This window comes from Falco naumanni, chromosome 3 (assembly GCF_017639655.2).
Source record: "Falco naumanni isolate bFalNau1 chromosome 3, bFalNau1.pat, whole genome shotgun sequence".
Classification (NCBI taxonomy): domain Eukaryota; kingdom Metazoa; phylum Chordata; class Aves; order Falconiformes; family Falconidae; genus Falco; species Falco naumanni.
Window position 1 is genome coordinate 4,695,184 of NC_054056.1, and position 27,207 is coordinate 4,722,390.

A 27,207-nucleotide genomic window follows, 5' to 3' on the forward strand; every position below is an offset into this window, starting at 1 on the left:
CAAATCACTTTGTTAGGATTTAGCAGCACGTGTCTAGCAGCCGTTTGTGGGTTGGGCTGTTTTTTGAAGGGGGGGGCGGATTTTACTTGGACCTGTGAGTTGCTGGTAACGCCACCAGGAAAGTTGTGGAGTTAATGGGCGGCGTGGGGCTGGGTGGGAGCTGGGGTTGGGTGCGATAGGAACTCACACTTGTTTCTTTCTCCCACTGCTGTCTGCCAGCAACTCTACCCACCCAGCAAGCGGCCGTGCCTGCGGGCATCGCCCAGCCCTTGTGGCTGCAGCCCACCGGCCCGGGGCGGGGGTCCTTGGCAGGGCTGGGGATGTGCCCTGGAGCAGCATCTCCTCCCGTGCAGGGAAAAGGTGGAAGTGGCGGAGGGGAAAAAGAACCTCGTGGCGGGGAAAAGCACCTTGCGGGGGAAAAAACACTTTGCGTGGAAGGTGGGAGCGGCCACGAGAGGGCGCCCGTGGGCGGTACTGCCCGGGGAGGGCGGGGGGGGGGGGATACCCCGGAGGAGCGCGGAGCCACCGAGGCTCCGACCCTCGCTGCCCCCTGCCCAAGCTGCCATCGGTGCCAGCAGCTGGGTCCCACGCGAGCCGAGGTGCTGTGGCCGGTGCTGGTGCTTCCCACCCGCTCTCAGCAGCACGGCGGGAAGGGATGCGCGGCCTCCCCCGCAGCTCGGTGGGCGAAGCGGCGTTTTTCCTTGCGCCGTGGAGCGGAGCTGGGGAATTGGCTTGGAAGGATGGAGAGAGACGTGCTGGCTCCTGGATTCGGGAGCAGGGGTAGCAAGCCAGGCTTTTCTGAAGGAAAGCTCTTTACCCAAAGCAGTTGTGTTTGCTTGAAATAGTTTAAATTTGAATGGGAATAAATTGCTTAAAAGACAGAAAATAGGAGGAACACGTGGGATGCTGCTCCTGAAAGGAGTTTCCAGCAAAAGCCTCTGTTGAAGGGGAAGCTGGTTTCACCACGCTCGCTGTTGTCTTGATGGTCGCCCAAAGCCTGATCTCATCCAGGAGTGTGGGAACGTAACAGACATTAATACTGAAGCTGATTGTGTTAATATTTAACTAATAATGGAGATAAGACGCTGCCTGCGGTGGACGCTGCCTGCGGTGCCAGAGGAGCACCCTAGCTGCCTCGAACAGGAAGGCTTTTTGAAGAGCTGAAGTTTGTTGGTCACAGGTGCGATAAACCTGGGGTGTTAATGAGAGCCAAATCCTCCGGATAAGGACACGCGCCTTCATTTGATCTTCCAAGGGAGCGTGAGGACAAACCGAGCGGTGCCGCATTCCCCGAGAGGCTGGGTGAGCCATGGCACCCACTGGGGGGGAACGCCGGACCCTCTGTGGGCAGCTCAGTGAGTGCCCCCAGGCTTTGTACGATGTACGAAGGTGACAGAGCCCATCGCACCTTCGGGGACCCGGGGGATGAGGGGTGATGGCGAAGCAGCGCTTTCCTCCCAAGGAGCGGTTGGAGATCCCGTTTCTCCTCCCGTTTGGGCGAGCGGTGGCTGCTGATGCTCAGTCACTGCGGGGTGTGCTGCTGACAGCTGCCCTTCCCGGGGGGCTGCTGCATCCAGCCCCCCACGCTGCTGTCGTGGGGACCAGGAGCCCTGAGGGCCACCGGGTGTGGGAGCCACTGGGCACGTAGGGAAAGGGGCTCAGGTGAAGCAGCCCCTCCTCGCGTGGGCTCTGTGTCCGCTGCCCGCAGCCAGCCCCAGCAAACCGTGTTTCCTCAGGGAAAAGCTGCCGCCCCTGCGGGACTCTCCATCTTCACAGGGACCCCACGCTGCTGGAGGGATGTGGCTGCCAACCGCCCTGAGGCTGCCGAGCCAGCGCTGGAGAGCCCAGGGGTGCAAAGCTCTCTTGAAGTCTTCGTCTGTTCTTCATTCCTCACCTTTGGAGCCGGGAAAAGGAGCCGAGTCCCTGCCCCGTCGCACTCCCTGCAACAAGCAGCGTCACGGCAGAGCGAGGTGGAAGCACTCCTGTTCCTCCCGGGGGGCTGCTCTGGGATGCGCCCCAGCTCCGAGCTCAGCCTTCGGGCAGGCCAGCGCCGACACAGCCACGCAGCAGCGCTGGGACCCGGGCAGGGGGCTTGCCCTGGCTTTGGGGCTGAACAGCCCCCCAGCCCCTGGCCCGGAGGGTTCCCCATCGCAGCGGGAGGGAGGGAGCCAGCCCTCCGAAGCCAGGACGGGGTGTCCCAGCCACTTGTTCGTGAGCAGCGAGGCCAGGAGCTAATTGCCCTGGGCCAAGGCCAACCCTCCAGCAGAAGCAGGTGCTCCGCAGCGCTCTCCCATGTGTTCCCGGCTCTCTCAGGCCCTCAGCGGCAAATGCAAGTGTTTGACCTCTGCTCCCGCAGGGAAAGAACCAGGCAGGACTTTTGCTGCTGGCCCTCACCAGCCCTTGGCCACCACAGATCGACCTCAACAGGGCTTGGGCTACCTGCTTGCCAAGCCGAGGAAATGGCTCCAGCACTTTCTGAGCTCTGACGGATGCCAGTGGTTGCAAATGCAAACGTCCAGCCTCTGCTCCTACGCAGAAGGCGCCAGGAGTTCTGCTGCTGGCCCTCACCAGCCTTTGGCAGCCACGGACCTGCTGCAACAAAGCTTGGGCTACCTGCTTTCTGAGCCAAGGAAATGGCCCCGACGCTTTCTCAACTCTAAGGTCGCCCATCGGCTGCAAATGGAAATGTCTGGCCTCTGCTCCCACACAGAAGGTGCCAAGCACGAATTATGTTGCTGGCCCTCACCACCCCTTGGCAGCCACGGACCTGCTGCAACAAAGCCTGGGCTACCTGCTTTCTGAGCCAAGGAAACTGTTCCCCGCGATGCTGCCTGCTCCGCTGCCGGCGCTGCCGGCTGTCCCCAGTGCTTGCCCTGCTACTGGAGTAATGCCAGCCCTGGGTCCGCTGAGGCCACCGGCCCCTAGCTTTGCCTGTCCTGGCCACCCAGGCTCCCTCGCACAGAGGGGGCTGCTTGCATCTTCCCTGACCAATGCCACCCTTAGTTCTGCCCAGGACTCCCCAGCATCCCCCCATCCAGGCAGCCAGGCTGGGATTTTGCTCCGGTCCTGGTGCCCGGGGAGGAGTGTTGGCTCCCCCCGGTCCTGCCTGCCCCTCTCCTCAGCCCCCAGCCCTGGGCTGCATACCAGGGCTGCAAAACTTACTGGAAATCCTGTAGATGCAAATCCCAGCCTCCCATCCGTGCCAGGAACTTGAGCTGCAATCCCAAGAGGGCAGCCGGCTCCAAGCACACAGGCCTCACCATCACCCGGCCTCGGAAATCCTCTTTAAAGGAATATCTTTAAAGGATAAAAAAAAATCAGGGCTGGAGGACACGAGCGGCTCTGCGGGACCCCCATGGCCAGGCAGGTGGGGGGCAAAGCCAGCAGAACCCGGGACGACTTCCCATAAACCTCCGCTGGTTCTGACGGGTGGGTCGGTACCGTGTTGATTCAGACTCCCTGGCTCCATCCCAAAACCTCCCAACTCCAGGATCGATAGAGGTTCCCAGTGTCTGGGGGGAGGGGGGCAGGTGATGGGACCTGCCCCTTCCCCACATGTGGTGACCCACAACGCCAGCTCGGTGCCAGCTCCGTGTCCCCGTTAAGCCACCCCCGGGCATTCAGCCCAGCCTGGAGCAACCAGCATCACTGGTCTGTGCCTGCAGCCTTGCAAAATCTTACACGCTACCGGGGGGCTGCTGGGGGTCCAACCTGCACCAGCAAAACTGCAGGAGGCCAGAAAGTGAGAGTAACTGGGGGGGGGGGGGGGGCGGGGAGCACACCTTCTCCCCTAATTTATTAGCAGCTCGCTGATTCCAGCAAACAATTTAGAGAAGTGACGTCTTTGTTTTAAAAAAATCAGCAGTTCTTCACTTACAAACAGCTCAGCCGATGCTTCCTTGGCAAACCCAGGACATCAGGCTGGATGTTGCCCATCCAGCTGCGAAGCAGCAGCAGGAATAAGACAACTGCCCACCTCCCCCAGCTCCTCTCCAGCCAGCGCCCACCTTGGGCAAAGTCCTTTCCAGGTCACCTTGACCCTGCCCCCTCCGCAGCTCGGAGGCTTTAATCAATCAATCGCCAGGTGAAACCTAAACCATGCAAGCGAGGGGAATACGCCGAACCAAAGGGCAGCCAGATGAAGGTCGAGGCCGCAGCGCCTCGGCTGCAGGGAGCATCTGTCGGGGGGGCGAGATGTGCGGGGGGGACCCTGTGCACAGCTGGGGCCATGCTCCAGGGGCTGCATCCCCCTGGGGAGTGCGGTCAAAGGGACCCAAAGGGGTGAGAGCTGGAGGGGAGCGTGGAGGAGACACCGCGGATTCACTGGGGAGAATTTGGTTTGGGTTTAGAGGATTTCAGCCTCCACGGACACGGCTCTCGGCCCCATCTCGCTGCCATGAGGTCTGCGTGGGGGTGGGAGGGAGAGGCGTCCTCGGAGCGGGGGTTTGCAGGCTGGTTCCTGGGGTGGGTTTTACCAGCACCATTTCCCCCGTGCCCCAGTAACTACGATCGTCTATTTATTGTGTGTGTTTCCTGAGACCTACCAAATACCGCAGTGCTCACGAGGGCCCGCGCCGGTGCCAGGATCTCCAACCACCACGTTAAATAATTCACTGGCCAAAGCCTTTAACTTGCTCTCCTCTCCATGAGCACAGGCCCTGGGCACCTGTGTGGGGTGGGGGGACCCAGCTTCTGCAAAGCTGTGGAGACCGTGTGGATACAGCTGGGACGGGGAACCGCTGCCCCTTGCTTGGAAAGGGGATGCCCAGCAGCGTGCCTCAGTTTCCCCATCTGTTAGTGGGAGCCCAGGGCAATAAGGTGGAAGAGCAAATGGCTGTGGGTGTTGGTTGGGAAACAGTTGGAGCCTGGCTCAAAGCTGAGTCTGCAAAGGATGGATAGGTGCGGGTGGGGTGAGCTCTGGCTGCTGCAGGGACGCCAGGGGGAACAGGCTCCTGGCCTGGGGTGGGGAGGATGAGGATATGTCCTTCCCAAGCAACGTGAAGCCTCTCTGTAGGTATTTGGTGTTCCTCTACACCCGGGTGCCTCCAACAGTTCCTAGACCTAGAGCAAGGGCGGGGAAGGGGGGATGCCCTGCCCTGCGGTGCTCGCTGCCAGGCAGCCTGGCAGGCTTGGTGCTGGCTGCCTTGGGAAGCTCGTGCCTGGGATGCTGCGAGCCTGGTGGCCGGGGGCAGCTCCAGAGATGCTCGATCCTGTGAGGTCTGGGAGGCTTGTGCCCAGGATGCTCCATACCCCGCGGTTCAGGATGCTCACTCATGGGATGCTCCGTCTGTGGTTTGGGATGCTCGTTCGCGGGATGCTCCGTCCTCTGTGGTTCGGGATGCTCACTTGTGGGATGCCCTGTCTCTGTGGTTTGGGATGCTTGCTGGCGGGATGCCCTGTCTGTGGTTTGGGATGTTTGCTGGCGGGATGCCCTGTCTGTGGTTCGGGATGCTCGCTGGCGGGATGCTCTGTACCCCATGGTTTGAGATGCTCACTCGTGGGATGCTCCATACTCTGTGGTTTGGGATGCTTGCTGGCGGGATGCTCCATACTCTGTGGTTTGGGATGCTTGCTGGCGGGATGCCCTGTCTGTCGTTCGGGATGGTCACTGGCAGGGTGCTCTGTACCCCATGGTTTGAGATGTTTGCTCGTGGGATGCTCTGTACCCGTGGTTTGGGACGCTCGCTTGCAGGATGCTCCACACCCCGTGGTCCAGGATGCTCACCTGTGGGATGCTGCACACCCCGTGACCCGGGATGCTCGCCTGTGGGATGCTGCACAGCCCATGGTCCGGGCACTCTCTGCCCGCTGCTGTGCGCAGCGGGAGCTCCCGGTCCCCAGGGACCTGGTGGGGAAGACCCCCCGAGCCGGGCCGGGGGCTGACGGCGGGGCAGCCGGCACCCCTGCCCCTCCACCCCCCGGGGGCTGCTACGGGCGCGTGTGCGTGCCCGGCTCCCACCCCGGCGGAGCCCCGGGGGCGGGGGCCAGGTACGGCGGGGCGGGCCGGCCCCGGCGGGGCGGCGGCGGGGGAGGGCCCGGCGGCGGCGGCGGGCAGCTAAAGGCAGGTGGCAGCGGGGAGCGGGCCCGGGGGTCCCGCGGCGGCGGGGCCATGCGGCGGGCGGCGGAGCGCTGAGGGGGGCGCCGGGCCATGGCGGCGGCGCTGACGGCGGTGCGCACCGAGGGCGCGGAGCCGCCCGGCGGGACCCCCCCCGCCCCGTCGCCGGGGGCTGCTGGCGGGGCCGCGTCCCGGGGCCGCCGCCCGCCCCGCCGGGCCGCCGCGCTGCTGCCGCCGCCGCCTGCAGAACTGCCTCTACAACGTGCTGGAGCGGCCCCGCGGGTGGGCCTTCGTCTACCACGTCTTCATGTGAGTACCGGGGGCGCGGGGGGCGGCTGCTGCGGGGGGGCCGGGGGGGGCGGGCGGGGGCCGGGCGCTGCCGGTGCCCGCCGGAGCGGGGGGAGGGCGCGGGGAGCAGCGGGGACCCGCGGGGCAGCCCCCCTCGGGGCGAGCCCGGGCTCCACCGGGGAAGTTTCTCCCTGAGGGGTTGGCGGGGGGCGATTGCGGCGGGGCCGGTCCCGGCAGCGGGGCCGGTGCGATAGGAGCAGCGCGTTGCGGGGGCGAGCGGCGGAGCCCGGGGCTGGCGACCGGCCCCGGGGGGCTGGCGGCCGGCGGGACCAGTGGCCGGCGAGTGGGGGGCCCCGGGGGGCTGGCGAGCGGCGGAGCCCGGGGCTGGCAAGTGACCCCGTGGGGCTGGCAAGTGACCCCGTGGGGCTGGCAAGTGACCCTGTGGGGCTGGCAAGCAGGGAGCTCCCATCTGGCGAGTGGCGGGGGGCTGGCGAGCATCGGGGGCTGAGTCCGGTGGCGGATTCACGCCAGGCTGCGGTGCGAGGAGGCTGAGCGTGTCCCCGGGGGATGGGACAGGGTCCCGGGGTGGCCCAGGGCCAGTGAGCCCTTGCCCATGGCACCGGCAAGGAGCCTGGCACAGGACATGGCACAGCCCCTCACTGTGTGGGCCTGGGGTGCAGCGGGGGTCTCTGAGAGCCTGTGGGGAGCCCTGCAGGGGTGACGGGGACCCTATCCTGTGCTGTACCTGTAGCAGTGGAGGGACGCAGCAGGAGTGCCAGCCCAGCACCCCCGGAGCCACACCTGGATGGGATGGGGGAAAGAAAGTGGGGAGTGGGTGTTCTTGTGCAAGCCGGCAGCTGTACCCTGGGAGCTGTGCCCGTTCCTGGGTCACGGCTGCTGTCGATGCCCAGATCTACCACATCCCTCTCCAGCGATGGAGCTGGGGATGCTCCCAGGTGCGTGTCTGCTCCCTGCCCTGGCTCACTGCGGTTCTCTAGGCAGCGCGGTGCTGCTCCGGCTCTCCTCGCCAGGCCTGGGCATCCCATGGCTTCTGCAAAGCGGAAGCTTCTCCAAGACGTGCGGGCTCAGCTGAAGGCTGAGGAGAACAAATCCAGCCCCCGGGGGTTGTTTGCTGGGAGGGCTGTAACGGGGCTGCGGTGCCCGTAACGCACCCCGGGGGCTGCAGGGAGAGAGGGAGGCTCCGTGCTGGGGGGTTGTTCTGGGTACCCCAACCCAGGACCCCCACTCTGCTCCAGCTGTGCGGCTGGGACAGCTGGGACACCACCGCTCCCTGGCCGGCTGCAGCCATGGGGAAGGAGGTTCTTTTTTCTGCCCCGTGTGTGCCAGGCGTGTGCACCGTGCCCCACCGTGCTGGGCACAGACCCTCACCGAGAGCGTGAGCCAAAAACCTGCCTCTCTCTCCGCACTCGGGAGCGGTAATGCGGTGCTGAGTTGTTAGTGGGGTGTGTGAGCTAGAGCTCGTTAAGAGACAGGAAAGTGGGTCTTGCCTAAGTTAGCACATTGAGGTGGCAGGATGAATTTGTCACTGGATAAGAGGGCACCTGAGCTCCCAGGGGAGCTGGGAGAGGAGCCCGAGGCCCATTTGTAACGCCTGCGACACCTCCGCAGTGTGCTTCGGCAATAATACCTACGCTGCAAATACTGCCCTCGAAAGAGCTTTTCCTGCAAGGAATTGGTGATGGCAGCCAAAACCTCCTGCTAGGGGAGGGGGATCAGGCTTTTTTGCATAGGCACTAGCCAGGTGCTGGAAGAGAGATGCCCCTACTCGTCCCACGGCTGAGACGCGTGCGCCCGAGTGTCCTCCACCAATTCTTCCTCCAGACCTGCACACGTTTTGCCCCAGAAACAACCGCATCGGACCAAGCAGCTCCCCTTGCGGAGCCCACCGAGCCCCAGTTCCCTCCCCAGCTCTCAGGAGCTGGGCTTTGCCCTGCGTGGGCAAGATGCACAGCAGTCGGTAGCAGGAGCAAATCATCTTAATTAAGCGTTTAATGTTCGCTTGCTGGCTTAGTTTGACGGCTGAGGTGTGCTACAAGACAGGCAGTCCTGCCAGGGACCCCCTGCATCCTGTGGGGAGATGCTGCAGTGGGTGCAAGGTGTGGATGGCTGTTCTGTGCGGACTTTCCTGTAAATATTGCGAATTTCTGGCTTCTTCCAAGTTGCGTTTGGTGGGTTTTATTTTCCTCTCCTGCAGCAGATGGGAGCCGCTAAGCTGTTGCAGTGCTGGGGTAGTGAAGTTCTTGGGGATGATTCATGTGCCTCAATACCTGAGGGGGTTTTAAAAAAAAAAGAGGAGGAAGGTGTTACCCCTGTTTGGGGAGGAGATGGAGGCAGGGGGGAGATGGAGCCCATGGCCCAATGTTGGGGCAGTGCTGGTCACAGGACTGAGTCACGGCTGCGTGCTGCCTCCCCCCGAGCAGCCCTGGCTCCGAGACAGGGCTGAAAACTGCTAAAATTGAAATACCTGCTGAGAAGCGAGGCGCTTCCCTCCCCTGAGCAGTCAGTGTCGGGGAGCACGTAGCTGGGCTGAGCTGATACCGTTTATTGGACAAGTTCAATCTTTCTGTCGGCAAATTTATCCCAAATAGCATCCTGCCCCCCGCACCTGCTCGGGGCTGGGCTGGTGCTGTTCCACCTTGCAGGATGCTTTGGTGGCTGCACCACTGACCCTGAGCCGTGCCAGGCATCTGCCTGCAGCCCTGCCCGATGGGCTGGGGGGGGCTTGGGGCTGCCGCTGGGCTCTGCCAAGATCCCTCGAGCCCCCCGTGCTGGGTGTCCCTGCAGGATCCCGTGCTCCAGCTCCCGTTTGCAGGAAGGGGACGGTGTGAGGGTGGGTGCCTGTGTGGGTGTAAAGCTGGGGCTGAGCTGTGCGGTGGTGGCTGGCCGGCCCCGTCCTCTCCAACCCCGTGCTGACCGTGGCAGGGCCGTGGAGGCACGCGCTTGGGCTCAGCTGGCTCGCCGGGCTTGCAAAGCTCTGCCTTGCCCTCTTGAAATGAGAATTTCTAGCCCTGGAGCTTACAGAGCAAATCTGGGAGTGTGACCAGAGCGTTAACTTAAAGGCTTTAGAACCAGAAGGCAAAATAAATATTTCATTTTCCCATCTCCCCTTAAGCAAATGGGAAGGCTGCTCTCATACCCAGCTCCTGCTTTTTGTCGTGTGCGGCTGTCGGTGATAGCCGCGCTCTGGGCAGAGCTGCTGTGGGCTTCTGCCCTTGGCGTGGGCATCGCTGCCAGCCTGGCCCTGTGGCCACGTTCCCTGTCACCTGAGGGGTCTCCTGCAGCCTGGAGCTCCACCGGCCAGGCTCCCAGTTCCAGCTGTTCCTGGCTTCTTTGTGGCTTGTCCCTGCAGCCGGGCTCGCTGGCACCCTCTCCCCATCTGCCAGCCCCCCCGTCGCACATGGCCAGTGGCTCTCGGTGCTGCTGCCTCCATGGAAGCCGGGCTCTGGGACCTTGTGTCAGTGGTTATGGAGCTCCTGGGTGTGCCAGAAGCTCAGCTCAGCTCTTTTCCATTTCCTAGAGGAACGCTTTAATAAGGAACAGTCTGACCTGGAGCAAATTAGGGAAGACTGAGCCGACAGCACCGGTAGCATCCTACAACCCCCTCCCTGAACCAGCAGTCCCCGTGCCGGGCCAGCCAGCTGCCTCCCCTGCCTGCTGCCGTTGGCAGCACCCCATTAGGTGCTGCTGAGGTTTTATTTGCCTTGTGAAAGCATCACCCTCCACCTGCCTGGGGTGAGGCGGAGAGGGGAGTGCAGGGCTCAGGGGGGTGCCCATCCCTTGCCGTGCGTTGGGTCCCCGTGTCCGTTGTGGGGGCAGAGGGGTGGCAGCTCCTGGCAGTGCCCCGCAGCAGCCCTGGCACTGGGTGAGCGATGCCAGGGACGGGCTCTCCCTGGCTCTGGCCAGGCGCCGCAGGGCCGTGGGAAATCCCTGCTGGCTCGGGGCAGCGGGATGCTGAGGGGGTGATGGGCACAGGGCAGCAGTTGGCGGGTCCCCCCCCCCCGTGCACCGGCCAGCTGCTGGCCAGGGACCAGGCTGCTGACAGCTGGGCTCTCCCGGCACTCCTCTGTGCTCAGGTCCTGTTCAGGTGGTGGGCAGGATGGCTCAGGACCCCTGCTGCATCCCGGCCCTGCTGTGGCGCAGGTGGCTCTCCTGTGCTCCCCGATCTCCCCGCATCCCTCCATCACCGCTTGGCAAGCGGGAAAGCGATTTCCCCGCCGTGCTGGGGTCAGCGCCTGCAGCAGCTCCAGCCCAAGCCCTGGCCATCCCACCGGGGCCATTCGATGGGCTGGAGCCCCGGGGGTTTGCAGGGAAATTGCTTCATCCCCTGCATTACCCTTGCTTGGGAAAAACCTCTTCTATTAAGCTCCGGAGTCTTAATTTGCTGTCGCTGGCATCTCCCACAGGGGATGGGGTGGCTTCCTATCTACATGGCCAGGATAAAAAGGGCCGGGGAGCCTGTGCCCACTGGAGCCATGCCCTTCGAGCAGGGGGGCTCTGCTCCCGGGGCTGCCCCCCTCACCTTGCCCAGGCTTGAAACGGGAGCTGCATTTGGGGGAAATGCCAGTGGGAAGAGAAGCCGGCACAGCAGTTTCCCCAGTCTGATGTGGTGTCACCGGGGCATAAAATTAAGCAACTTTGGCGCAACATGAAACTGTACATTGATTTTTCTTCTTTTATTTTTTTTTTCCTCCTCTCCTCTCTTGCTGGTCCCATTGGACCCCCACCCCAGCCCAGAGCAGGAGGTGCCAGTTTGAGTGCCTGAGACTGGCCAGCCCCGATGGTGAGGATGGGGGGAAGCCCCACTGCTGGGGGGTGCAGGGGTGATGCTCGGTCACCCTGGAGAGATTTTGGTTATTTGTTCCCTCCAAGCAGCAATCCTGGGGGCGAGGGCTGGAGTGGGGCCGAGTGAGCACCCAGACCTGTCCCCTCTGCCTGTGGGTGCTTCTGCCCCCTGTGCAACGCATTTGGGGTCTCAGCCTGCCTCAGCTTCTTGAGGCCACTTGTGTCCCTGTGCCCCAAAGATCCCTGGTCCCCTGGGGAGTCCCCAAGTGCTGGAGGGTGGGAACAGCCCTGATCCCTCTCCTGGGGTGCAAGGCCCATCGGGTCCATCTGAAAACACGCTGGTTTTCTTTTCCCACTCCCTTAAGCCAGCTCTTTGCCAGATGATTCAAGAGCAAAACTATCTCGGCAGCTCCGTGTGAGCATCTTGGCAGCCTCCGCAGGAGCCTTGTGACCGTGCTCCCCATGGGGACTGCGGGGCCAGGGTGCTGGGGGGCAGTGGGTGGCACGGGGGTGCGGGCACATGCAGCGCAAGGGTGATGGGTGATGCTGGCTGCAGGTTTTGGCTCCTGCTCACCGAAGCACAAAGCTGTTGGGGCCATCGGCTCCTGTGCGCTGCGGCATGTCATCTGGAGCTGCTGCAGTGGGTGCTGCTGGGTCCGTGCCGTGGGTGCCACCGAGGAGGTGTGCAGCCTGCAGGCAGGCTCCTCATCCCAGCCCTGCTTTTAGCCTGTGTCAAGGTGCCGGGAACACCCTGTCCTGCCTTCATCCCCCCAGGACCCCCGGGTCTGAGGGCGAGGAGGGCTCTCACAGCAGCACCTTTCCTCTCCTGGTGCTGACAACCAGGTCGTGGCCGGGCTCTGAGCGCATGCTGGGGTCTGCGGTGCCGGTGGGGCTTGGCTGGCTCCTGGCTCCAGATCTGGTTTCCCTGACCATGGGGAAACGCTGGGTGCTTTTCTGCTTCTCTGCTCTTTTGCGCTGTAGGCAGAAGCACAGTGCAGGATGGACCCTGCCATGGTTACGGACGCAAACAGGCCCACTACACCCCGGTTATTTATATCCCCCGGAGCAGACAGGCTGCCTGCTCCACCTCTCCTAAAGGGTTGCTGGGGCGAGGGACAGGGGATTTATAAGACATGCTGTTTATACAGCTGCAGACAGCGCTCGAGGAGCTGAACCTCGCTGCTGGAGAGCGAAGCACTGTCCCCATCCCTGTCCCCATCCCCACCAGAGCTGGGCTTGGGCAGTTTTGGTCCAAACAGCCATTTCCCACGGTGGCACAGCTTGGGGGTACAGCCTGGCTGGGCACCCAGCGCTGCCCAGCGCCGTGCTGGGGCCAGCCTTGGCAGGGGAAGGCAGCCGTGCCGCTCGGCGGAGGCTGTTTGCTCGCTCGTCCCCTGGCTCAGCTGTTTATCGTACAGCGTGTGCTATTTTCCTTCCGCTGAGTTATTGCCGGGCTGGCAGCGCAAGGCTGCGCCCCCAGCCTGGGGCTTCCTCGCAGGGGGGGAGCAAAGCGAGTGAGGGGCCAGCCCTGCCAGGGCACGGGGGTGCCCAGCGTCAACCCCACTTTGGACCCTGGACACCGGCTGCTTGCTGGGGCTGGGGGATGCAGCCACCCCACCGCGCGGGCTCTGAGCATCACTGTCCCATCTGCTCCGGGATGCCACGGCTTTGCCCGGGCTATACCGGGGTGCAGCCCGTTTGCCCAGGGGTGTTCAGGTGGGCACTGGGTGCTGTCTGCTGCCCCCTTGCCCAGCACCACTCCTCACTGACCTGGCCCCACTTTCCCCAAGCTCAGCAGCTTTCCCGGCTCACCTGTTCCTCCACCGGCACCGTGCTGCCGGTGCGGGCAGGAGCATATGGCAAAGTCCGCTCTAATGAAGATTAATGTGAGGAGATTTGCCTTCTCCGAGCCGGACCCCCCGCCGGGTTTTAATTATCATTTTGGGGAGGCGTGTTCCTGCGGGCAGGCTTTGCTTCTGCAGGGGTGAGAGCAGCCGGAGGGGTCCCGTCCCTGTGCCCAGGCTGCCGGTGGCACGTCCCCTCTGGCGCAGGGATGTGTGTAGGCAGCGAGGTGTGTGGGCCACGGTGGGAGCCCCTCGGGGAGGGGGCTGCCAGCTGGTGGGGGCTGGCGATGGCAAGTTTCTTGGGGAGAGCTGATGCACCAGCTCAGCAACAACAGCATCTGCTCCCTCCATCCTGCAGGACCCTGGTGCAGGGGAGCGGGGAGGCAGCAAGGCTCCTGCCCCACCATCTCCGCCCCATCCCCATTTTCCCTGGCAGCACTCCCCCTCCCCCTTTTTTTTTTATTGGCCCCACTTGGTGGGTGGGAAGCACAGTGATTTCGGGGGGAGTGCGCCGGTGGGGAGCCTGGCACTGCCAGCACCAGGCAGTGTGTGATGGAGGGTGGCTGAGCCCTTGGTGCGGGGCAGAGCTGCTGAGAGCAGTATTTGTGCCCCAGAGGGAGGACTGGGGGGGGCGGGGGATGGCTGGATCCTGGCTGGTTGAGCTGCCTTCAGGCATCTGACCCTTTCCCTAAGCCGCTTAGGCACTGCCGGCAGCCGGACGGGGCGTTTGCCCAAGGCTTTACAAGTTAATTCCTAGCAGGTGATGTGTTCCCAGAAAGTTTCTCTCCCAGCCAGCCCTATGGGGCCTCGCATGCCCATATCCTTCACCAAATCCTGTGGGATTTCTGGCGGGAGGCGTACCCACCCCAGGGGTGCAGGTTTCCATCGCCGCCCCAGTGGCACAGCTTTACTGAGCAGCGACGTTGCTGGCAGTGCTGCTGTGGGGACGGGTGACGAGTGGGGCTCCGGCTGGGTGCAGAGGCACCGAGACTTGTTGCTGCTCGAGGCAGGGCCACCCACAGCGTGTCCCCACGGGAACAGTGTGTGCCCAGGCACCACAGATCCCCCTCCCCGCTCCTTGGACGGAGCGAGAGGCACAAATCTTAGCAGGCTGGGAGGTTTCTGCCTTCTCCTCTGCTTTGTGCTTCGCTGCCCGTGTAATTGCCTGCTAAATCCTGATTGTATAATCTTTATTGCCGATGATGCACGAAGCAGAAGGGCTCTGCCCTGGGCTGCTCCACCAGGTCTTGTTTTGCTCCTCAGGCCAAGGCTGTGGCCAGGAGGCCGGTGACCTGCTCGGTGCCTGCTCCGTACTGGTACGGGCAGGATGGGGGTACCGCTGTGCCCGGCTGTGCTGCCAGCTGTGCTGGAGGAGTTAATGGCAGAACTGCTGTGTTGGAGGAAAGGGGCTTGATTAATAATTCAGAGGGAGAAGGAACTGGCTCCAGCTTTCTGCCTTGAAGATGGGGAGTGCCTGGGAGAGGAGCATCATCCTCCGCAGCGAGGGCACGGCTGTGGCGAGGCTGCAACACCCCCGGCCCCTTCATTCTTGTAGCTGGCATGTGGCGTGTGGCTCCGGTTCTCCCTTCTCCCTGCACTGGATCCAGCCCCTCTCCCATTCCCTGGGGTTTGTCTGCCATCAGTCCCATGTCCAGTTTCCCCTCCCAGCAGTTTTGGGGAAGGGGACCTACCTGTCCCCTTTAGGCTGGGTGCTATCTGCCTTGCCCCACTGTGGGACTTGGCAGTCCCCCCATGCCATGATCAGGGCTGCAGAGCCCCCAGCCCTACACAGCACAAACTGTGGGTTCAGTGGGTGGGTTCGTGTGGCCCTGGGCCATGCTCAGCCTTGTGGGGACCCTCAGCTCCCCCCACCCCCAGCACTCAGGGTCTGTGCCAGGTGGTTCTGCAGAGGGCACAGAGCATCATCCCCTCTGCCCTGCATCACCCAGTGCCTCCCTGCGGGTCAGCTCTGGTTTCACTCCTCGGCCAGCCTGAACAGCCGGTTCGGCTGGTACAGTTCTGCATCAGCCACAAGAAGAGACGGGAAAGTCCTTCCAAGCAGGTATTAGGCAGCATCTCCCAAGCTGAGCCCCCCCGGCTCTCTGGAGCATCACTGACAGGTCCCTCAGGCATTGCTCCCCATGGGGGGATGGTGCTGGGGGAGTCAGATGGGTGCCCACCAGCTCAGGGACAGAGTGCCTGGGCCACCTCGCTCACACTGCTGGCCTCAGCCTGGCTGCCCCCGTGGTGCCTCCCCGCGGCGCGGTGGGGCCGCAGTGCCCGTGGGGCTGTGGGTGCCCGGACCCCCTGTGCTGGTACAGAGCTGGCTCTGGCGGAGCAGTGGCCCTTTGCACACCATCACGTGGGCCGGTGGCACAAGCCCTCCGCTTTCCATTTTTAGAATCGCTGGATCAGGGGAAAAAATGTATTTTTGGAGTTTCATTTGCTTCAGCTTCTATTTTTCCCCCCCCCTCCTTATTTTAAATGGGCCAAAGCCCCTCGTGTTTTAATCCATCTCTGGGGACAAGTAGCCCCAGAGCATCTCCCTGTTAACTCTCCCCCGGGTCGGCTGTTCCCAAGTGGCTCCTGTGTCCCCAGCAGGTCCCCACGGTGGTGGTGATGCTGGGGACACTCAGGAGAAGTTCTGGTCCCCTTTCTGCAGCAGGAGCAGCACCCTGCTGCAGTATGGGACCCTCTGTCTCGCTCCCTGCCTTTAATTAGCAGTTGTTTTACCCGGGCAGAGGCTGCAGGGCTGCAGCAGAGCCTGGCACTGAGCCCCATGGCCGCTGGAGCCTGGTCCTCCTCCTCGGTGCCTGTGGGCAGCCCGGGAACGTGCTGTGCCACCAGCCCGGGCTGGCTCATGGGTGCCACGCGGGGCTGGTCCCCATCACTGAGGGGACCAGTGGGAGTGATGTGCCCTCTGGGCACGGGGCTTGGGGGGGAAATATGTGACCCCGGGCCCTGCCTGAGGCTGGGCAGAAAGCCCAGAGGGATGTGCAGGGAGCGGAGGGGTCCCACATGGGCTCGGTGCCCCGGCCCGGGGAGGTGCTACCAGCGCTGGGCATCCCAGTGCCATGGGCAGCCTCGGGGCAGGCAGGCTCTGGGGACAGCCCTGCCCCCACACCCACGGGCAGCAGCTCCCGCACTCCCACGCTGCTCCATGCCACCATCTAGGGGCAAAGTGTGTCCCCAGTGGCTCAGCCACAGCAGGCGGGGGTCAGGCTGCGAGTGGGAGACAGCACTGCAGGCTGGGCTCCCCCCGGCTAGCCCCACTGCAGGCTGGGCTCCCCCCACAGCTAGCCCCAGTGCCCATGCCAGCACGCTCTTGTTCCAGATTCCTCCTCGTCTTCAGCTGCCTGGTGCTGTCGGTCTTCTCCACCATCCAGGAGCACCAGAAACTGGCCAACGAGTGCCTCTTCATCCTGGTAAGCGGGGAGCAGGGCTGTTACTGGGACTCCCCCTCCCACATTACACCTTAAGAAACTTGGACAAGATAATGGGAAAAACCCTTCTGACCCCTTCCCCAGCCCAGATGTCACTATCGATGGTCAGTGTTAACGGTGGCAGCCTCTCCAGCACCTTGGGGAGAAGCTTCAGGGTGGCCCCGCAGCTGCAGGTGTCCTCGTAGCACGGGGTGGCCCATCACCACAGCCACTGGAAAAGGCAGGGCAGGAGGGGCTAAAAAAGGCAACTTTCCCCCAAACTGTCAGAAACAGCTGATGCTGGAGTTCTTCCGAGTGATGGAGACTAATTTGGGAAGGTCCTTGTGACTTTCCCGCAAGTAAGCAGAACGGGGGCTTGTTTGTGCGAGAGGTAGGAGGACAATGCTGACGGCGGAGGAAAAGGACCCAGCTCGGTGTGAGCTTGGCACAGGTAGGAGAGCCGGGCTGCTCAGACAGGCTCGACGACTGTGGCTCCTGTCTCGCTGCCCTGATTCCCCCAGGATGGCTGACTTCAGCCAGGGCTGTGTTGGGGCGGTGGCCCTGGGGGGACACCATGCTCCCCCTTGCACCATCATCAGCACCAGAATGTCATGTTGCACCCCCACCCCAAAGCCGTCCACCCAGCTGAGTCCCCCGCGCTGTCCTGCCCCTGCCCTCCCCGCCTCACCCTCCTGCCCCTTCTCTCCTCCCCGGCAGGAGTTTGTCATGATCGTGGTGTTCGGCATGGAGTACATCATCCGCGTCTGGGCGGCCGGCTGCTGCTGCCGCTACCGGGGCTGGAGGGGACGCTTCCGCTTTGCCAGGAAACCCTTCTGCGTTATAGGTATGGGAGGGGGGGGGGTTGCGGGGAGCACGGAGATTGGGGACTTGCCGTGTCACCCATGCCACAGATCTTAAAGAAAAGCCCATACCCCTCACCCTCGCTGTCCCCTAGATTTCATCGTCTTCATCGCTTCGGTGGCTGTCATCGCTGCCGGCACCCAGGGCAACATCTTCGCCACCTCGGCACTGCGCAGCATGCGCTTCCTGCAGATCCTGCGCATGGTGCGCATGGACCGTCGCGGCGGCACCTGGAAGCTGCTGGGCTCTGTTGTCTATGCCCACAGCAAGGTGAGGATGCGGGGTCCTGGCTTGGCCCCCCACCCCCTCCCCCTGCTTCCCCAAGCCCCTCTCACCCCCCATGCCCCATCAGGAGCTCATCACCGCCTGGTACATTGGCTTCCTGGTGCTCATCTTCGCCTCCTTCCTTGTCTACCTGGCTGAGAAGGATGCCAATGCCCAGTTCGCCACCTACGCCGACTCCCTATGGTGGGGCACGGTAAGCTTGGCCACCGTGGCCCCCCAGCCCCGGGAGGGGACGAGGAGGGTGAGATGGGGCCACGGGGGGGGAGCTCCCTCCAGGCCTCTCCCTGCTCTGCCCCTGGGCAGGTCACCCTCACCACCATCGGCTACGGGGACAAGACACCGCAGACGTGGCTGGGACGGATGCTGGCGGCTGGCTTCGCCCTGCTCGGCATCTCCTTCTTCGCACTGCCCGCCGTGAGTAGGACCCAGGAGGGTCTCCCTGCTCCTCCTGCCCTGTGGAAATGGGGGCAAAGGGGCCAAATCCACCCCTGTGGTGGGGCGGTCCTCGTCTCTGCTGGCTGGTGGTGGCAGTGTGGCCAGCACTCACAGACCCCGTCCCCTCCTGTCCCCAGGGCATCCTGGGCTCTGGCTTCGCCCTCAAAGTGCAAGAGCAGCATCGGCAGAAACACTTTGAGAAGAGACGGTCTCCAGCAGCAAACCTGATCCAGGTAGTGCAGGGCTGGCGTCTCCTGCCCCATCCCTTCCCAGGGATGCTCCGCTGTCCCCCCTGCCTGCCTGTCCCTGCCTGCTGCGGGCAGGACCCAAATGCCTGACCCCACATCTGGCAGCTGGCTCCTTTGGGCCACACTCTGCCCATGGTGGCCAAGGGGGGTGGAGAGGGCCAGCGTGTGGCGGGGTTGTCTTGCCTCCTGACCCCCCAGGGGCTAATCCTGATGTCTCCGGGCTCTCGCTGCCCTGCAGGCTGCCTGGCGCCTGTACTCGACGGACATCAGCCGTTCGTACCTGACAGCCACGTGGTGTTACTACGACAGCCTCCTGCCCGCCTTCAGGTAGGCAAGGTGCAGGCGAGGGCTGTGGGGGTCCTGGGGGGTCCTTGTGGGGCCCTGGGCTGACGAGCAGTCTGGGCAGCCCCTGCCATGGGGGTCCACGTGAAGCCGCTGAGGGCCCAGTGGGGTTGAGCGTCCTGGATGACCTGCTCAGCCCCGGGACGCTGGAGCGCCAGCACAGCATCTGCCAAAATGCCCAACACCCTCCTCCATCCTCACCATCACCCCAGCCCACAGCACCGGCCACCCATCCCACCCTGCCCCCTCTCGCCCCATCCATAGCCTTCCTCCAGCACTGCCGCAGGGAAGAGGATGATGGTGCCACCAGCTGCAGGGACCTCGTGCCTGGGGCGATGGCACTGCAGCTGGCCAGGAGCCGGCTCTGAGCACGGTGGCAGGATGGACCCAGGCGGGGGGGTCCAGTGGGGAGCCCCATGCCCCATCCCTGCAGCGCTTGCCCCTCCTGTGGCCTCTGGGATGTTGCCGCTACAGGTGGATCGAAGATTCTCGGAAGCTTTTCTGGATGCCTTGTTGGTTCCCATCACACCAGGGTTTGCCATGTGGTCCTCATGCCGGTGGCGTGGTGTGCCACAGTCCTGCCCTCCTGCCTGCCTCTGCCTGCGTGTCCTGCCCCTGCTGCAGCCATGTCTTCCTTTGCAGTGACAAACTCGTCGTTCTCTTTCACTCTTTTATTTTTTCAAAGACAGGGCTCTTAACAGCGGGTCCCTCTGGTCCCTGGCTGAGGAGACCCGGCTGCTCATGTGTCACCGAGTGCAGTGCTGGGCTCCCCCAGCATGGGCATCGCGGGGGGGGGCTCTGCCGACCCCTCCTGCTGTGCTAGGAGCCATCTCTCCTGCAGCAGGGAGCTGAGATAGGGCCAGGCTCCATCCCTGCTGGGTCTGAGCTTTCCCCTCCTGGCTGCTCCAGCTGTGCCCAGACCCTCAGACCAGATGGTGGCAGGTCCCCCTGTCCCCACCCCGTGGCAAGCGTGGTTGTCCTGCCTGTCCGTGGCCTGACCCATCCTTCCCAGCACGGTCTAACCCCTCTACTGGTGGCCAGCTTCTGTGGGACCCTTTCCCAGCACCGCCGCCCCCAGCACCATCACTCCCGGGTGTCGGCAGCACCCGCTGCCGGCAGCGCTGGCTGGAGCTGTTGAGCTGTCTTTCGAAAGAAACCTGCTGGTTTTTCCTTCTTGTTTTGCTTTGGTTGCACAGAGGAGGACCCAGCTCTGCTCAGCCTTGGTTTGCTCATCTCATTTGCTTTGGAAAGCTTAATTTCTCCATGTTTTTATTTAACCCCAACCTCAGAGAGCTGGTCCTAATCTTTGAGCATTTACACCGAGTCCGCAACGGAGGATTTAGGAATTCAGAGGTGAAAAAATTGCCTGACGGAGCCCCACCGCCTTATCACTCCTTCACCCCTGGCCAGAAAAGCATCAGCCCCGCCGCTTGTTCAGGGGAAAGGTAGGAGGGTGCAGCCCCACAGCCCCACATTCTCCCTCCTCTCTGTCCTCTCTCTGCTCATCTGTGTCCACCTGCGATGCCACCGTGGTGCCCATCACCACCAGACTGGACCCCAGCGGGGCAGCCCCCAGCTCCTCTCCCCACTCAGCACTGTGCCAGGGCACTGATCCTGCTCTGCTGCTGGCTGCTGGCCCGCCTGGTCCCTGTGGACGGATTCTGGTCTGTGGTACCATCCTGAAGCCTCTTGCAACATGCAGCTCCACCTCGCTGCCCTTTTTGATGCGGCCACAGTGCCGGGACCTTGCCTGGGGTAGCCAAGCGTGGCTGAAAGTGGCCCTGCAAAAGCAGCGCTGCAAGCCTGGTGGGGCTGGAGCTGTGTGGCCCTGCTGGAGAGCCAGGCAAGGAGCAAAACCCGGTTCCTGCACCCTGAGACAGGCTTCCCGTGCCTGCAGTGGGAAGTGGAGATGCTGAGCTGCCCAAGTGCCAATGAGAAGAGACAAGAGGGTTCGAGGCTGCTGTGCCACTGGCGGCAGCTGCTCTGCACCACGTCCCCGGTCCCTCTGGCTGAAGAGCATCCTGGAGATGCCAGCATGCCACCACACACAGCTGCTGGTCTGCTGCCCAGGGGCCCCAGCATCAGGGTTAGGTGGGGAGTGGCGGCACTGCTGCTCCGGGGCATCGTGCCTCAGTTTCCCCTGTGATGCCGGAGAAAGGGCTGCAGGAGGTCTGGCGCTGCGAGGGGATGTGCCGAGCCGTGGGGCTGCGGCTGCCCTGCCGCAGGCGCGAGGCTAAGGGGGACCTGCTCCCCCCACCAGCCCCGAGGTGAGTATGAGCCTGGGGGGCTCCTCCCTGCAGCAGCACCAGCCTGGGCTTGGTTTCCTGGTAAACAGCCAGGAGCTGGCAGGGGAGGGACTGCAACCCCCTGTCCATCCCACCCTGATGGGGAGCCTGAGCCTCCCCTCATCTTCTCCACAAGCATCAGCTCTCATAACATCTCATCTTCTCTCTCTTCTCCCTTCTCCTGCTCACCCTCCTCCTCTCCATCCCTCCAACCTACCTCCTGCTCACCCTCCTCCTCTCCATCCTTCCAACCTACCCCCAAACCTTCTGTGCCCCCTATTCACCCCCAAGCTGGAAGGAGGAGGACGTACCACCCCACAAGTGCTTACGCCTCAGGTAACGTTCGCCCCCGGCAGTGGCCGCAGCGAGCGGGCAGGGGCCGGGGGTCTGCAGAGCACACAGCTGCTGGGCACTGTGCCATCACCAAATCGCTTTTTCCGGAGCTCCATCGCTGAGAAACCGGACTTCCCTCCACAGGGCAGGTGTTAGTGTTTATGCAGGACCTACACAAACAACTTTACTTGTGCTTTTTGCCTCCACAGCGAAAGTGGGGACCATGGCCAGGGCTGGTGCAGCGGGAGATGCTCACCGGCCGCGGGCAGGGACCCTGCACCCATGCACGGGGGTGTGGGCATGCCCGGGGGGTCGGGGACATGGTGGCCCGGGATGCTCCTCTCCCTCCCAGCCATGGGCTAACTCTCGTTTTCTCCTGTGTCTCTGCCCTGACCCTCCAGCCCGATCTTTAGTGGTAAGAGGAGGCTCTTGCGGATGTGGGGCACGTGGAGACGGAGGTACTGCGTCCTGGCCGCCTGCCTGTCCCTGCCTGCTGCCTGTGGGGCAGAGGGGGTGAAGGCTGGAGGGTGATCCTCCCACAGGGCAAGGGGGTCCGCATGGCCTGGGCTGAGCCAGCTGTCCCCTGCCTCAGTTTCCCCCTCTGTGCAGCATGGATGAGCCCAGCCCAGCAAATCCAACAACGGCAAACTGAGGCACCTGGACAAACCCCATCCCATGTCTGTCCTGCAGCCTGATCCCCTGGGATGCAGCCCTCCCCATCCTGGTGCCTGCTGCAGGGGCTTGTGGCACCCTGCCTGCCCGGGGCCCCCTCACCTGGTGCCCTGCCTGTGCCCCTGCCTTGCCCTGTGACTCCTGGCCCAGGAAAGCTGGGGGGGGTCCCCCCAGCACTGGGGGCTCGGGGACCCTATTGTGCATCAGGTGTGGGGTTTGCTCCGTGTCCTCTGCCGCTTCGGCTTCCTCTGCTTGTGGTGCTGTGCGTCTGCTTGGCCTCCTTGCGTGTCCCGGGGATGCTGTGGCCCCACGTTAGGCAGCACCAAATGGTGGGTTTGTGTAGGTCCTACATAAACGATGCCTGTTGTTTCCCCCTCCAACCCAGTGGAGCAGCTGGTGTCAGGAGCAGAGCTTGTGTTAGGGCAGGAGGGGGGCTGCTCCGTGAGCCTGAGTTAGGTGGTGCAGCCTGGAGGAGGAGGAGGAGGAGGATGAAGGGACCTGTCTGAGTGCCCCAGGATGCCCCATGTTCCCTGTGAGGCCAGTGGTTGCTGTGCCGGTGGCTCTACCCTGTGTCCTCCCTGCCGCCGTACCTGCCTCCCTGCTCTCCTTGTCTGTCTGTCTCCTCTTTTCTCTGCCCTTAGGGGGTGGGGGAAAGAAGTTTAAAGGAGTAACCCCAGAGCTGCTCCTGCAGGGGCTCGTGGTACCGCCTGCTGCTGGCCTGGCTCATGCCCGTTGCATGCCAGTGGCTCTCCGTGAGCTCGGCACAGCCAGCCCCGTCCTCATCCCCACTGCGGTGGGCACCGTGTGTGCCCGCACTGGGGGTCTGCTCCCTGCCCTGTCCCCATCCCTGTCCCCGCCAGAGCCTGCTTGCCTCTGATGCTGCCCACCCTGCTCTCCCGCACAGCAACAAGATGGGCATCAAGGAGCGCATCCGGCTGAGCAGCTCACAGCGGCAGGGCAGCCGGGGCCGGCAGCACCTGGCCCCCCCCCTGCACCGCTCCCCCAGCACCGAGGACATCCCCGAGGCCTCCAGCCCCACCAAGGTGCAGAAGAGCTGGAGCTTCAATGACCGGACCCGCTTCCGCGCATCCCTGAGGCTCAAGCCACGGACCCCGGTTGAAGGTAAGCCTGGTCGGCGGGGTCTGGGTCTGGCTGGGGGGTCATGCTGGGGGGCTGCAGGTGTTTTGCAGGGCACAGGGGGACAGCCCTCAGTCTCTACCGCCTACCCACTCTTGGCACCCACAGCTGACTGCCCGCTGGAGGACAGTGGTGAGGAGAAGAGTTCCCACTGTGACCTGACCTTTGAGGACATCATGCCACCGGTGAAGACCCTAATCCGAGCTGTCAGGTGAGATCATCCCCTCCTGCATCCCCCAGCATACATCCTGCCATCCCCAGCTCCTCTGCAGCTCTTGGCCCTTGGAGATGAGTGGATGTGTCTGGAGAGCCCCAGTCCAGCCCATGGTGGTGGCCGAGCCAGGCAGGGAGAAGGGACAGCTCCTGGCTCAGCCACCCATGGGGACAGTGATCCGGACCCTGGTGCTTTGCACGCACCCCCTGCTCACCCTGCGGGTGCATAGCCCCCTGGGCACCCCGGTCTTCCCAGTGCCCTGCAGCCAGCCCAGGTGTCCCTGCAGGATCCTGAAGTTCCTGGTGGCCAAGAGGAAGTTCAAGGAGACCTTGCGACCCTACGATGTCAAGGATGTCATTGAGCAGTACTCAGCTGGCCACCTGGACATGCTGGGCAGGATCAAGAGCCTGCAGACACGGTGAGCTGCCCTGATGGTGATGGGGGGCTCTGGGCCACCCTGGGTCTTCCACTGCTAGCCATGCCTATGGGGATGGGTGCTGGCCCATCTCGACGGGTGGGACACGTTCCCAGAGCCCCGTCCCCATCCCTTGTGGTCTCACACGCTGTCTGGTCCACTGGGAGTGACAGGTTGTGTCCCTTCCCTCCCTGCCAGCGTGGACCAGATCGTGGGCAGGGGGGCCCTGACTGTGGACAGGAAGATACGGGAGAAGGGGGAGAAGCCGGCGCTGGAGACAGAGCTGGTGGACGAGCTCAGCATGATGGGACGTGTGGTCAAAGTGGAGAGGCAGGTCAGGAGGGGACGGCCCTCGGGGAGCGTGTCACTGTCCCATCTGCGGGATGGGGGAGCGGGGACCCCCGGGTCCCGTGGGGGGGGACCCGCTCAGCCCTGCCCGCCGTTGCAGGTGCAGTCCATCGAGCACAAGCTGGACCTGCTGCTCGGGCTCTACTCCCAGTGCCTCCGCAAGGGCTCCACAAACTCCTTCAGCCTGGCTGCCGTGCAGGTGCCGCCCTGTGAGCCCGACATCACCTCTGACTACCACAGCCCCGTGGACCACGAGGACATCTCGGTCTCTGCCCAGACCCTCAACATCTCCAGGTCGGCCAGCGCCAACATGGACTGAGTGGGGAGGCAGCGGGACGGATCCTGCCAGCGTGCAGCCGGTGGGACGGGATGCTGGGATGGGGGGCAGCAGGGCATCACCCACCCCTGTCTAGCCACGTCCTTCACCGTGTTACTTGAACCAAGTCTTCCTTTGCGGGGGGCACGGCTGCAGCGAAATGCCAGCTCTGGGGCTGGGGTGGGAGCCCGTGGCACTGCGGCATGGCCAGACCATGCTCCTGCCCTTCCGGCGGGGTGAGAGCCCCCCAATTCCTGGGGCCTTGCGTGCTCCCCAGCCATGGTGGGGATGCTCCAGGCTGGCCCCATCCCCTGGGGTTTGGGTCGTACCCCCAGCCCCAGCCCTCAGGACCTGTCCAGCTCCCCAGTGGGGTCCTGCCGGGTCCCCGGAGCCGAGCCGGGGCCACCGCCAGCTATGCAAGGCTCCTCTCCCCTCCGCTGCCAGTGCCGAGCAGGGGCATTGGGGCATGACCCAGTGCGGTTTCAGCTACAGCACTGGGTCAGGGCAGCGGCAGGCGCCCCCCAGGCTGGGGAGTGGGGGGGGTCTGTCCCCCCTCACCCTCCTTTGCCTGGGTTTTTCCCCTGCTCGCAGCGCTGCTGCTGCACCTGCACTTCTAGAAGCACAGCAGAGCCTTCTGCCTGCCCGTGCATGCTCCCAGGGCAATATATATATAGAATATATATATATATATTTATGCAATAATGTCTTAATATGCAACACCCCCGGGAAGAGCAACCCGTGGGGACTTAGGCAATAAGCAAACCCCCCTACCAGCACCGAGGGCTGGATCCTGCTACCCATGGGGGCCCACCTGGGTGCCCTGGGAGCTTGGGGCTGGGTGACAAACCTCTGCACGAGGGTGGCCCAGGGGCTGGGCTGGGGCTGTGGAGGAGGGAGGGATGCAGGCACGGGCAATGGGGACAGCGGTCCCCAAGGTGCGTCCCTCTTGTGTCCCAGGCTCCGCTTTTGCTTAGAGGATTTCTTCCCTGCTGGGTCCTGTGGTGCTCAGTTTGTCCCTCCCCATCTCCCCATCCCCTGTCTGGTCCAGGGAGCACGGGCCGGGCTTGAGGGAGTGACTGCCCAGTGGGGACGGAGTGGTGTTGGCCATGCCTCATTGCATGCCACTTGCAGCAGAGCCATGGCAGCTCCTGTGCTGTCCCACTCCCCTTCGCTGCCCCAACCCCAGCCCTGCGACTGGTCTCCAGTCCCACAGCGCTGGGCTGAGCCAGGCTGGAAGCGACTGTGGTAGTGCCAAAGTTTGCTGAGCTGGGGCTGGCTCCTGCTCCTGCACAGCCGGGGGTCCTGGGGGTCCCGGTGCCCTGTGGGGCTTGGCGGTGACACCTGCATCGTCACAGCCCCGGGATCTGACCTGGGCTGGCAGGGACCCACCGATCCCCTCACTGCCAGTGCAGCCCCTCTCTGGGCTTCGGATCGTGGGATTTGCAACCCCCTTTCCCAAGCCCCCCTGTGCCTCTGCTCCTGGCAGCGGGTACCCCCAGTCGTGCTCGTTTTTCTTGCCTCGTTAGTGCATGTGGCCAGCGCGGGCCATGCCGGAGCCGCTTGCAGCCTCCCTGCTGCTCCTGCACCACCCTGGTCCCCTCTCCTCGCCCCAGGGGTGCCTGCCCCCCCCGGCTCGGCCGTGGGGCAGCAAGGGGATGGCTGGGTGCCGTGGGTGGGCAGGTGGTGGGTTGGTGCGTGGGTGCCGTGGGTGCCCGGCTGTGGGGGCGAGGGTGCATGCGACAGCTTTGCCCGCAGCCACGCACAGGAACTAACCCGTAGGACCCTCCCCGGAGCTGGCTGGTCCCCGCAGACCTGCCCAGCCAGCGTTAGTTACCTCACTTGATTAAATTATTAACTTATTTGTTTCATTAAAATTTGGAGTAGAGGCTGCCTGCCTGCCTGCTGTCTCTCTCCCGGCTCTCCCGAGAGGTGGCACTCCAGCCCTGCCGCCCAGCGCCGCGGCCAGGGGACATGGGCGTCCGGCCACCTCCCTGTGTGCGTCCCCCTCAGGCTCCCCTTGAGCCATAGCAGCCCCCCAGAATGTGAGCAGGACCCCAGCTCTGGCTCGATTGCCCTCCCCAGCCTGGGGGCTTCAGGCCTGATGCCACTGCGGAGGGGCCCGTGCCCTGCTTTTAGAGCCCAGGGCTGGCAGGGGGGAGGGGGGTGTCATGTCCCATCTGCTTCTTCAGAAGTGTCACGATGTGTCCCCAAACGGGGATGACACTGTGATGGTCCCAGGGCCATCCGAGGGGAGGGGAGGCTGTGAGCCCCCTTCCCCAAGAGACCACAACCCCCTCAAGGGACAGTAAAGCCTTCACCCCATCCCTGCTTGCTGGCACCCCATGGGGACACGTCCCCCAGTCTGCAGACATCAGGGGGGCGGGGGAGGGGGGGCCCTTTCCGCACCGCCCTGCCTGGTGCTGGCTGAGGAGGAAGCCAGGGCTCGCCGCAGGTCAGTCCCTGCCTTTCCTGGCTGCATCTTGCCAGCAAACCGGCTCCTGGCTCTTCCCGGAGCTCCGGGCTCTGCCGGGCCAGCACCCCACTGCCCAGCTGCACCGGCCCCACTGCCTCCAGAATTGTCCCAGCCTGCTGGGACGGGGGTCTTGGGGTGACTCCAGTCCCTCGGCCCCACCGATTGCCTGGCATGTGATTCCTGGGGAACCTCAGCTGCCCCCAGTGCCAAGATCCAGCTTGGATATGGTCCCGGGGCTGCTTTGAAGGGGGAGCCAGGACACGGCAGCACCTGGAAAGCCGCGCATGGGTGAGCTGTGCCATCACAGTGCTGCCCCAGCTCTCCCAGCCGGCCGGGCAGACTTCCAGGGTGGGTTTGGAGGATGCATCTCTGCAACAGCGGTGTCTTCACCTTGCCACAGGGTTGCACGTCACCGGGGGTGCTCCCTCTGC

At 63.7% G+C, this 27,207-nt stretch overlaps 1 protein-coding gene across 1 annotated transcript; it reads left to right on the top strand.

Annotated features, from left to right (window-relative positions):
- Positions 1 to 1,379: 1,379 nt before the first annotated feature.
- Positions 1,380 to 26,188, top strand: KCNQ4 (potassium voltage-gated channel subfamily Q member 4). Its single transcript, XM_040585619.1, is given in 16 exon segments — positions 1,380 to 1,389; positions 6,135 to 6,216; positions 6,218 to 6,364; positions 16,325 to 16,415; positions 17,130 to 17,256; positions 17,368 to 17,543; positions 17,626 to 17,751; positions 17,862 to 17,972; positions 18,131 to 18,226; positions 18,480 to 18,568; positions 21,160 to 21,204; positions 22,778 to 22,995; positions 23,119 to 23,221; positions 23,511 to 23,642; positions 23,838 to 23,973; positions 24,088 to 26,188. Coding segments are annotated over 16 exon segments (1,908 nt in total). The 3' UTR covers positions 24,307 to 26,188.
- The last annotated feature ends 1,019 nt before the right edge of the window (positions 26,189 to 27,207 follow it).